This window comes from Gambusia affinis, linkage group LG09 (assembly GCF_019740435.1).
Source record: "Gambusia affinis linkage group LG09, SWU_Gaff_1.0, whole genome shotgun sequence".
Lineage (NCBI taxonomy): Eukaryota > Metazoa > Chordata > Actinopteri > Cyprinodontiformes > Poeciliidae > Gambusia > Gambusia affinis.
The window spans coordinates 20,699,101-20,711,889 of record NC_057876.1 but is presented as its reverse complement, the minus strand read 5'-3'; the positions used below and the strand labels follow the sequence as shown (position 1 = coordinate 20,711,889).

General features: G+C 35.6%; 1 protein-coding gene across 9 annotated transcripts in view; it reads right to left on the bottom strand.

Annotated features, from left to right (window-relative positions):
• diaph2 (diaphanous-related formin 2) overlaps window positions 1-10,712 on the bottom strand; it is a 439,308-nt gene extending 428,596 nt beyond the window's left edge. For 3 of the 9 annotated variants that reach the window (XM_044127181.1, XM_044127177.1, XM_044127184.1), the window contains exons 1-2: window positions 10,648-10,678; window positions 9,714-10,203 (exon numbers count right to left, since the gene is read on the bottom strand). In XM_044127181.1, coding sequence (XP_043983116.1) covers window positions 9,714-9,797 — 84 coding nt within the window. In that variant the 5' untranslated portion in view covers window positions 9,798-10,203; window positions 10,648-10,678. Of the gene's footprint in view, window positions 1-9,713; window positions 10,204-10,454; window positions 10,474-10,647 lie in introns of those variants that run through there. The other 6 variants (XM_044127183.1, XM_044127185.1, XM_044127178.1 and 3 more) reach the window with 5 other exon arrangements.
• Between the last annotated feature and the right edge of the window lie 2,077 nt (window positions 10,713-12,789).

The window sequence follows — 12,789 nt, the reverse complement described above, 5'->3', positions numbered from 1 at the left end:
CTGTCCCAAGCTAAAGATAACTCCCTGCCTTGTTCACTTTATTCCAACTTAAAAATGGCAGTTTTATATTTTTGATTTCTCAACTGCAGGCTTTGCTTGGTGAAACATATTTGAGTATGTCAAGAGTAATTTATTTAACGTCCTGTTCTTCAAAACTGGAACTATGATTTCTAACATATTTGATAAATTCAATAAAGCTGCTGAACTGAGTAGAACATTCCCAGAGTTTAATGTGTTTAACTTAAATTGCTGCACAAAACTGAACTATTAATATAACGACTTAATCTAAATATATAATTTAAAGGTCCTCTGTAGAACACATGGATTTCCAGCTCCCCCATAGAGCAATGACAAAGACCTATGTTTAGCTATTGCGCTGCAAGACGTGTATTTTGGCTTAGTTTACAGAGATTTATCTTGTTTTTATTTTACAGAATGTGTTTTTTTCAAGAGCACACAGTATATTTTTATACCACCAAACCAGAAAAGGTCTTTCATTGAACGAATGAAATGTGAAATGCAATAATCTTTTCATTTTTAATAGGTTTTAATTAAATAAGAAACAAACAAGAACAGATCATTTGAAAAAAAAAACAAAAAAAAAAACTTTCAAACAAAAAGAGACTACTGAGTCATGGTCACTTAAAAAAAAGACAAAAAACAAAAAGCAGAACCCATAAAAGTGCTACCCTGAAGATTATCAATCTGTGGTTGTATTTATTATTTGATGTGTGGTTGCTTATTGGACTTTCCATCAGAAACACTTTATTCAACTCAGATTATGTAGTGCAAACATAAATTTTTAAGGGAAGATTCAACCCAAAACTGAAGAAAGAAAACATAAGAGATCACACTTCTGCTACACAGAAAGCTATAGCATTTTCTCTTGATGTCTAGCTATCGATGTTTTTTTGAGTCTTTTAACCTCCTAACCATAACGTCCAGCAGTAAGCCTGTTGAAAAGAAGTAAAAATTGCACAATCATGTGCTTCCTATAACTGGTGCCAGTTTGTTAGGTCTCCAAGCAACAGAACTAAACTTCTTTTTTTTTTTTTTACATATTTCTCAAGTTCAGACATGGAAACTGATAACTGTGGTGAGCTCTAAGGCAGAATATAACTGAAGAGGAACATAATATATATGCCCTTTAAAGCAGCACAAAGTGACTAAAACATCTTTGTTTCAGAGAGGCTAAGAGAAGGGAGTATTTCTGCAGAAATGTTTTCTAACTGCAAAGAAGAAATAATCATATCCTGCATTTTTATACTACAACATACATTCAGTTTCAATTGAGAAAATCCTAATATGTAATTTTCAAGGTAATTTCTTTACACGGCTTCTCATCATCCACATGGACTGAAAATTTGTTTCTTTTCTACTGTAGAAAAGAAACAAAAAGTCAAGAAAATCCTCAGTATTAAGGACATCAATCATTTAACACCAATTGTTTATTGCTGCCATAAAAAAAGAAAAGATTTGCTGTGCCAATTCCTGCTTATCCCATCTGGTCCATGCAAATGATTTGGTTTTTTTTGTTTGTTTTTCTGCTTGAAATTATTGCCCGATTTATTTGGAAATCAGAATATATCAATTAAATTGCTCAATAAAGCCTGAACCTTACTTCTCTGTTTTATTTCATTTTGGTAAATGTGATCAAATCTAAATAGCTGTTTAAAGAAGACATACATCCATACAAGCGGAACACATCAGCTTTTTTGTAATCAGTGTACTTTGATTGGACCAATAATGTGCCCTTTGACATATATGTTCTATTAGACTATAAAATTACTAATACGACAGCAGGAGTTCAAACGATTTCAAATACCTAAAACAAATCTTTCATGTTCCGTATAGTAACTTTCTTTTCTCAGACACCTACTGAAACTTTCTGTTCCTGCATTCTGTAGCTGCCCCTCAGAGCACACTGCCCTGCATGTTTTAATGCCGACCTGCTTCATCACACCTGATATTAGCTGACGGCTAATTAGCAGCTTTCTGCTGAAGTTGATGTCATGCTGAGGAACTGATTCAATCACTGAAGTCAGCTGCGTTGGAGCAGACACATCTGAATCAAGCAGGGCAGAGGGGTCCAGGGCACAGAGGTTAAAAAACACAAGCATCAAGTTTACTGAAGCACTTTTGTTCACAACTTATCTCTAATAAAAACACAGAACTGTTATATCACTACTCCTGATGGCACAGCTTCGTCAATACAGCTTAAATTTCTGTAACAAATCTCCTATTTGCCTTTCTGTCCCTCAAATAGTGAGACGTGATTTCCCTTTGCTTTTATGGATCTTACTCATCTCCCAAAGATAAATTTCTGCAGCCACATCCCCCCAGCATGTTTTTCCAGTCATTTGAAGGCATTCAAGCAGAAACCCACATGTGCTTTTCTGGAGTTCTACATGTAGCTTGATTAGCCATCAGTTTGCTTGCTAGCAACAAGCTTTTCTTATTTTTTCACATTTAAAATGTTACATTGAGTCCAGAGTTACAAACAAGTATGATCTGACTTTAAGTAAAGTTTGGAATATGTGTAGGTTCAGCAACAGAAAAATAAAGACATTTTTTAACCAATTGGATGAAACTTTAGGATTCTCATTGAAACATTCCTTAAATGGTCTCAATATTATAAAATGATCATTTATGGAAGAGGATTATGGCCACTGAAACAAAAATAAACCACAAAAAAAAAAAGAAAGAAAAAAAAAATCACTTAAATCCAACAAGTTCCTCAGAAAGTTATTCACCTCCTGCTTAACTCATCGCTGTCAATAAAGTTAGCTGCTCCTTTGTGCCAATCTGCATGAATGTCGAAAGAAAAAAAATGTCCGAATTCTGAGGGAAAAAATGTCAGAACTGAGAAAAATGTCAGATTTCTGAGGATAAATTCCAAATTCTAAGAAAATCATGTCAGAATTCTGAAGAACAAAAAAAGTCAGAATTTCCAGACTGAAGTTAGAACTAAAAAAAAACATCAGGATTCTGGGATTCTGGGAAGAAAGAAATTCTGGGAAAAACACTTCAGAATTCTGGCTTCGTTTCAGAATTTTTATAAATAGTTTTTAGTTTCTGTAGTCCTTGTCCGATGGTTAAAAAGAAAAAAAAAAAAGAATGAAAATGTGTGGATGTCTTTAAATTTCAGGGCAAAGTAATTTAATCTTGGATCTCACATCAACAGGTTGATCAATTTTGATAAGCATGACTCCAAAAAGCACCACTGGCCAACTATCCGGTTAATTCTCAACATATTTAAATTTTAATCAAAAGCCCTACAGAAGAAAAGATCGACTAATCAGTGTTGAAGGGATACAAATTGTTGAAATATGTACTTGTCACAGATGGCTGCCACAAACTATCCACAAACAGACACAGCTATCAGTATTACTGCAAGGCTTGTATCATGATAGAGTATGTCAGGAATTTCTCAGTTGTGTTTGCACCTTTCATTAGTCAGCATGCTCCGCCAAATGGAAAGCTCCAGATGATTCATCATGAACAAATTGATCACACAGCTCATTTGCATATCAAAAACATTGCTTTAAAGTGCAATTCTGCATTTCTTATGTAGAAACCTGCAGTGGCTTGCAAAAATAGTCTTAACCTAAGCTTTTCCAAATTTTGTCACATTAAAGTTTGGCTGGTTTGTTTATCAGTTAAGTTTGTATGTTAGTTTACTAACCATTGTGTGTCAGCAATGGTCTGATCAGCCACTATTTAAGTTTCCCTGATATTTTGTTCATCAGTTCAGTTTGTGCTTGACTTTTCTGTGTTACTACACAAGTTCAAGTCTGTTAAGTTGACTTCTGGGCCCAACTAGTATTATTATTATTTTTTTATTTTTTACATTTTTGCAAATAAATTAGGAATTATTTTAGGAAGTTTTCAGTGTTTCTTCTCTCTGGCTGGTCTGTGCAAATCCCTGACACACCTACAGACTAAAAATTTCCCAAGTGTTCTATGTAAAATAGCTGGAGTTTGGTAAGATTGGATAGAGAATGAGTAAATATGAAATTTAAAGTCTGGACTCAAAAATAACTACTTACAATCCAGATGACTTCTGAAGGTAGTTGCACTGAGCCTCAAAGTTGATCGATCAAATAAGATTCCAATCAGATACATTGAAGTTAGTTTTATTGTTACAAAATATGGGAAAGTTTAAGGGACTTTTACTGTGTACAATCCAACATACAAGACTGCATGAAAAACAGGTTAAATTTATTTATGTAAAAATTTTGATTTAAACATTTTAAAGCATGTTCACATAAATAATATTCATCAGTTTAATTAATAAATGATTTGTTGGCATATAAATGCATTTTTATAAGAGAATTTCTGAATATACTAATACTCTTTATAATAACACAGAAAATTAATTTATGCCTAAGCAGAGACAGAAGTTGTGAGATTTGAGACTAGATTTGACTAGCTGTGAAAAGCCATAATCATTGTTTTATCTAGGCTATCTAAAACTCATAAGAATGGATCCAAAGCCTGTTTTCCTCTCTGATGTTGTAGGTTAAAGGTATGCATGATCTGACGAAAAATATACAGCCCAATTGTTTTTGCTCTTTTTTTTTTAATAGAGTGGGAGGTATCCCTTTCTCAATCTGCACTCTGAGGTCATATTTAACTCTGGTATGCACAGAGGACATATTTCTCCCTTCTTGCCAAACAAGCACAACTAAATTCCTTTTAAAGACCTCATTCCATCTTCCTGCTCCAATGAATGGCACGGTGCCATATTATCACTTCAATAACAGTATGGAAACAAATGGCTTCAGAAAACTGGCAGGTTTTGAGGAGAGTTTCTCTCAAAACACTGAAGAGTTATGTGATTGTCCTTGGCAGAGTCTCTGCAACATGGGGCCTCGTAATCCAAATGATGTAATCCTGCACAGAAACTTGTTGAATAAACACTCAGTTCTCAGAGCTTCTCCCTTAAAGCCCAACTTTAACTTTGCTTTAGGCAGAAATGAGAGTGTGATGACAGACATTAGCCTATTCTTGAATCTGCATGGCATTTTAAGTATTTAACCCCAAATCTTGGCATCTTGAGTTATTTTTCAGACTAACCTACTTATCGGTGTTACTACATGTGAAACCATCAAAATCTGTTACATTTAAATGTTTGTTTCATGTGTCTTGCATGTTTACAACCAAACTATGGTGCAAAAAAATAGGTGACTTGCAGTGGGAATAAACAGAAGAGAATAAATCAAGGCTCCTCCCAGGGATGAAAAATCACTTCCTCCCTCAATTCAGAGCTCTGTTGAAATTTCTGCAAACAGCTATACTTTAGACTAGAGGAAAATTGAGCAACAAGGAACATGCCTGGCCATGACTGCCTTCAGAAACCAAAACTGCTCGTCTTACACAAGCGCCTCAGAAGTGATATTAGGTGGTGAAGTCATTACAGTTTCTTGAAACACCACCCTAGCTCTGGGAAAATATGCAACTTCAGTCCAGTCAGGGATTTCCTGTCTGGCACATCTTATCGCCAAACTTTGTCTCGACTTTGCGCCTGCAAACAATTTACTGCAAGCTGAAAACACCACATTAGAGTAGTAGAAGTTAACAGTCAAGATGTTCATAAATTCCCAGACTGTGTCATGTGGTAGCGCTGCCCTTTTCACTGTGGTCGTATCACACATATGGGGTGATCCATTTACAAATGGGTACTCTGAGTGTTTTTACACATGGTGAATAAATGTCTACACAAAAATCCTGGCCATTTTTAATCAGTTAGTCGCTCTATAGGCCTGTTCAGACCTTGCACTGACATTAATCCTGGATGATACTAGTACAAGTAGACAGATTTAAGCATGACTGGTCAGACCTGAATGACCAGTTATTGCAGATCCAGTTATGGTACATGCAAAAATGAAATATGTAGAAAGGTCTTTAAAAATCACAAATACAGTGAGCCAGTAAGGATAAGATGCATTTATTCACTGTAGTTGTGCTTTTTAGAGTTACTTAGGCCACAACACAAAAAAAGAGGGACAAAACAAATTTGTGACTGATTGTAAAGGATTATCAAAAAACAATTACAATAGAGTGACTATATTGGGTGCAGTCAACTCCAAAACTAAAACAAGCACCGCTCTGTAATCCTCAGATTTATGTAATCCTGGAAAATACATTGTTTTTTGGTTTGCTTGCTTCTTATTGTGAGGGAGTCAAACATGGACTTTTATAGCAGCAGAACAATCTCACTGTAAGACAACTCCAACAAAGAGCATCTTGGGAACATTGGGTACAGCAAACTCCCCCCATTTGTGGTACAGTATTCATGGATTTTTTTTTTGTGGACTTCTCGTTTATTCGCAGATGGGGCGATGCTATTTAACACAGCCAATCCAGAAGCACCATTCCTTTTTCTTTGTGCTGATTGGCTGTATCCTAAGAGAGAGGAAATAAGGAAGACTATGGGTGTTAGCTTCTGTGGTACTACAAAGATGGCTTCCACAGTGTATACATTACTACATGTTAAGGTATATTTTGTGTTTGACCTATGAAAACAGGCAGTTATAAGTGTTTAATATTGGGACTAAGATTTTCTGACATATTAAAATTAGAAATACATATGAAATTATGCAAATCTCCTAGATTTACTACTTAATACTTGGAGGTATTTTGACATTTTTACCACAAATGATTGACTTTATAATCTTAGATAAATTCAGAGTTTTTCTCTAATTAATTGAAGTGATATTTTCCCTCACAGATCTTTGGCTTAATGCAAATTTTTCCTTGCAAATCTACAACAGACTGGCAACCTGTCCAGGGTGAACCTCGCCTCTCGCCCGCAACGTAGCTGGAGATGGGCACCAGCAACCCTCCCGACCCCATTAGGGACAAAGGGTGAACAGAAAATGCATGGATGAAATCTACAACATTTCACAAATTTATTCACCTGATTTAACAAGTGTCATTGAGTCACAAATGCATACTTTTGACTTTAAAATGGAACAAGGAGAAGAAAACTCTTGAACAAACTAGCCCCTTTTTGAATAATTACAAAATAAATTTCACAGTTGTTTAAATTATATTAGAAAATATTCAATTTTTTCTTCCAAATATGTGAAATTAATCTAGAAATGCATTTGTTCTGACAGAAATTTGACAGAAACTCCAAGACCACGTTATTTATAGGCCTTAATGCTCTGACGTTCTTATGAACTGTCAAATTACAAAGAAATCCATGTCAAAACACTGAAAATGACCTCAGTTGACCTAATGCATCCTTGCATGAACTCAGTCTAGGCGTGGATCCAGACTGGATGTTTGTGCATGATCAGATGAATCAATGGAGACTGCAGCATAAGCAAGTGCCATTAGATTTTGCTTGTTTGACTCCTTCAGATAACTTCTGAGACAATTATAATTTTGCTATAGAAGTTGAATCCATGCTCTGCTTCCACAGAGGAGACTTTAGCATCAGTCCACACACTGCAGTGTAGTCCACCGTGTGCTACCATCAGACAGTGAAATGCATTAGGATCTGTGTCTGACGTGGAGTTGATGCGAAAGAGCTTTTCCTCATAGATAAAGGCTTAATGCAGTCATAAACAATAATTATTGCTAGCTAAACAAACAGATTACTTCAAAGTTGACAGAGGATTCCTTTCTGACGGCCTGAAAGTAAAATTGTTGATAAAATTGTAGCAAATTACATAAAGAGGCAGTGCTTCTCGGAACTGATAGAAAGCTATGCAATTTGTTCGCTATTTAGTAAACAGAAGTTACTGAACACAGGAAAATACTCGGGGAAATAAAAACTCATGTATAATCAAATCTATTTTAAGATGTACTGAAACAGAAAACATTATTTTAGCACATGCTTCTGCTTTGCTATTGGCAGCTAAGAACTGATGTCACTCAGCTGCAGTCAGATTTTCCTCAATAACTTCACGCTCCAACTCCTAGTGAGAAAACCAGAAGACTATGGGAAGCTTTTTGTCTTTAATCGTGTAATTACCCACCAACAATAGTTTCAATATCTCCAAAGAGCATTGCTGAACAGTGTGCTTAACACTGTCTTTAATGTGGTAACTGTTGGCTTTAGATCATCCTGACACTAACTAACTCTAATTACATTGCCTTGCAAAAGTATTCATACGCCTTGAACTTTTTCCGCATTAACAGCATCAAGAAGACCAAGGAGCACATCAGTCAACTCAAAGATATTGCTGTGGAAAAGTTTGAAAACATGTGGGAGAAGTTGATTTAATCAGTTGGGAAAACAAAATAAAATCTATTGGTCACAATGGATGTTTAGTGGAAAGCTAACAGTGCACAGCACCCCAAAAAAAGCATTCCTCACAGTGAAAAGTTTTGGGGTGGCAGCATTATGGTGTGGGAATATTTTTTCCTTGACCGGAATAAGAAAGCTTATCAGCGTAAAATGGTACTGAAAAGAGGACAATCCGAGGCCACAAAATACTTGGGCAAAAATTAGGGCAAAGATTCACCTTCCAGCACGGCAACATCACAGAGCTACAATGTAAAGATTAGGAATGCAGCATATTTATCGCTAAAAATGCCCCAGTCAAACTCCAGACATATATCAAATTAAGAATATGTGGTAAGTTTTGAAATTTTATGTTCAAAATTGCTTTTAATCCAGTCTTTCTGATTTTGAGTTACCGATATATTGTAAAACAGGGGTCTTCAACTCCACCAGTGTAATACAACTTGTAGATGTGTCCCTGATTGAAATAGCCAAATTACCTCTTCAGTTTGCAGTCAAGTTCTCCAGATTTGTACTAATGACCTAATAACTTGACTTGGCTGTGTTGAAGTAGAGACACATCTAAAAGTTGCTGGACACCAGCCTTCCTATTTCACAAGAATTCACTACTTTGGTTAGTCTTTTAAACAGTATAAGAATAAAAACCATTGACATTTTTGGCTTTAAAGTGACATTTAAGTGGAATGTATTCCATTTCTACTTTTGTTGTTAATGTCCTGCACCACAAGCTTGGTTATCATATTGTAAAATGCAAACTTTGCAAAGTACCGATAACAAATCCCTCAACTATAACCACATCTACTTACAGAAAGGAACTGCTTGATAACACCAGTGAACCACTAATGTCTAATGTCAAAGGAGTCAGGTTGTACTCCTTTTCAAATATGCACACTTCTCTCTATATCCAGATTACTTCAGCAGGCAGAGCAGACGTGGAAGCCAGAAATGAACCAATGCCAATCGAAGTTTACAGTTGTTATCTGACAGACACTGCCCACAAACTGACTATGGTCACCCTTTATCAATCACCCACACTCACAGGGTTAATAAAAGTCCCACAATAACCACGTGTATCGCACTGCGCAATAAGTAATCCAGTAGCAAGGTCTGTATGAACATGTGAGGCATACAGGTCCAGCTGTCACAACAAGAGCACTCTTCAGAAAAAAAAAAAAAAACTTTCAGGAAAAGCATTGATAAGATGATCACATGATCTACTTAGTGCCTTGAAAATTGAAGCACTCAGCATAACAGTATCTGATTTACTAAACTCTGACTGCTATTACAGCCACTCTGTAGGGGATACATTAAAAAATAATAACATCGATACCGTTAGCCTGATGTTATGTGTTGACAGCGTGTTCTGTACCTCTACAGATGCTTTAACTTTCTGCAACTTGCTCTTTTAAATTGAAATTTCATGCAATAAATGTGATCTACTTAGAATACCCACCAGCTTTTTGTTTTTACCCTCATCCTCACTGGACTTCTTTTTAGAGGGCTTGTTGGGATCCTCCCCGCCGCTGGCTTGGTCCATTTTAGTTCTTGAAGTCAGTTCCCTTCCAGAAGTAAGCTTCAAACTTGATTAACTCCACTGAAGGGGAAAAAAAATCCCAAAAGCAAAAATACAAAACGTATATCCAAGTTATGTGTCCTCAAAATCCATCCCGTTTAAAAATGCCAAAAGTAAAAAGTTGTCCGCTTCCACATAGTATTCAAAACCATCCGGTAGAGAAGTCTGCTTGTACAAGAGGTGTGGTTGTGTGTGGTCTCCTCTGATCGGCAGTTAAGTCACCTCAAACAGCAGGGTGTATTGGCACTCTGAAAGTAGCGCAACATTGTGCAAACAACAGATAATTACTCTCTCAAACTGTGCTGAACGTTAGGTTTTTGTTCACACGTGTTTCTTCCTTGTCAGCATGCAGAGGGCCACCAACAGCGGGCTAAAACATATGTAAACAAACCTGTCAGAGTTAGCTATATTGATGTGAACAATAGAAAAATAAAAGCAGCTTGTTTATACACTGACCAACAAAGCAAATGTCTATTTATAATATAAACTTACAATGAGTGAACTTGTTTATATAGAGATGATAATCCAGACACAACTGCTTTTATACGTTTCAACATTTTTAGATGTGATACAGCCATTGATCAGAATCAATAAACGGTTGTCATAGTTGAAAAAAATCACCGTTGTTCTCTATGCTTGAGATACTTTGCAGCGCTTCACCGATCAAGCTCTGAGCGACTGTTACCCGGCAAACACTCTTTATTTTAACTGAAACAACATCACATAGCCGTATATAACGATAGTCTACACAAACACACAATGGGGAATAAAAATATCATGAAAGAAAAGTCAGAAATTTCAAACGAGAGCTTACCTCAGCAACCAAACCTGAAAACCAGGCCCACAACGTGCCCGCCTCTTAAGACACGTGATTGGGCAATGAGGTATACCATAAATGGGAAACTGAATTCTCATTGGCCAGATGTGCTGACAGTTGTAAGGTCGGCGTGGCGTTGAATGGGCGGAGACTGTGATGGAAGAGAGGTCAGTGTGTGATTTCGCACAGCAGGAGGATGGGAATCAGTTGTAAGAATAGATCAGGGACGAGAGAAAAGGCTTGTATGGCTTACTGTTCACCTGTGTTATAATAATACACACGTAAATCTCTTCTGTGGAAGCGATATCAGTAGAATTATTAGAAACTGTGTCCACGTCATTTACAGAAGAAATTAGCTCTTTAATATTTATAATAGTTTTGGTTATCTGGTGCCAATTTACCCCCACTGTCTTGTATATGTTGAGAAATGTTTCAACATTTACAGCTGAAAAAAATGACAATTTTATTTAAATTCAGGTTTTACTATAATAATTTACTCCCTTCTAGATTTATTTTTTATTTTTATTTTCTTTTTTGAAAGGTTTCCCATATGGAAATATAAAGTAAGTGCCTAATAAGCATAATTGTTCGTGGCAACAACTGCTAGCATCCATTAATTGTATTAATCATAAGTAATCAACTATTGAAATAATCATCAACTAATTTAGTAATTAAATAAGCATTAACTGAATTATACAGACAGAAAAAAACACAAAAAAGTCATTTACTGAAAGATATATTCAGCGCAATAATTAAGGCAAAACTGAACAAAGACTATTTACATTTGGCAATTAAGATACAAAAAAACATGTCTGTAAAAATGTTCTATACATGGTACTTTAAGATGCATAGCTTTAGCTTCACAAGGTTCAAGTTCTGTAGAAAAGAATTCCCTAAGCACCTTTTTTCATTCAATTATTAATTGCTTTTTTCAAAAATATAGCAAAAAAACAGATGAACCTTACACTGTATTGATGTTAAGTCAAGCAGAAAGAGCTGAATATTTTTTAGCTGCGGGTACATCCTTTACAAGTAATAAAATGGGAATAATATCATATATAATAATATAAATATTTCTTGCTGTAACATATATTTTCACAGTTTAGAAAGGAATTGAAATAGGTGTCCATTCAGATTTTTTTATGTATTTCTAACATAATATAAAATGAGCTTTAATAACTAAATAAAAAATCTGCAGGGAGTGCACATTTTTTACTTTATTATCAGAATAAACAATGGAACAATCAATAACTAAAATAATCATTAACTGTAGCCCTACTATGATCTTTAAATATTTTTTGCACCAGTTTAACCAGTCTTTTTGTCATTGTCAAATTGTGAACACTGACCTTAACTAAGTCAAGTTAAATCTGCAGTGCTTTACAAACTGTACAGGGCTCTTTTGTTACCTCTTGAATCTTGGCACTCCTAAGAAGATTCACCTTTGTTCCACATTTTATCCATTTGTGATAAGAGCTCTCACTGTGAACTGTGCAGGAGTCTTAAGGGAATAGAAATGTCTTGGTAAGCCTTTCAACACTGATCAATGTCAGTGACTCAACTTCATGATATGATTGGTATTTAAGACTTTTCAACCTACTTCATGTCATCAAACAAGGCACTATCTATGATACATAGCTCCAAGGTTAATATTTGTATACTATCCAGTAGAAATACCACAAACCTTTCGTGACTGAAATAGATATATAAATGTAAATAACTGTAAACTGAACCTCTCTGTGGAACAACTATTTAATGTTCTACTAATCACTCTGATCTGACTTGTTTATTTGTCTTAATCTATAACCCACCTTATGTTTTGTTTTTTCTGAATTAGAGAACATGAGTTTCTCTTCGGGTTATTCACTCAAACTCTCTGCAGTATGATGTGCCCAGCTCCTATGTTTGGGTACTCTATAACAAAAGAAACATGATACCTTATGTAACTGTGTGTTATGTTCAGGGCTTGTTGTTAGTGGCTAATTCTGCTTTTGAGCATCCTTAATTGGCTATAAGCCAACCCCTCCTCTTGGCTATGGTAGTCAAGTTTAGGTGTATATTGAAATGAACAGCACTAGGTTTACTTGAGAACATACTGTTATTTAATGATTTCTTTTTGGTTTGCTCAAGATGGTTGAT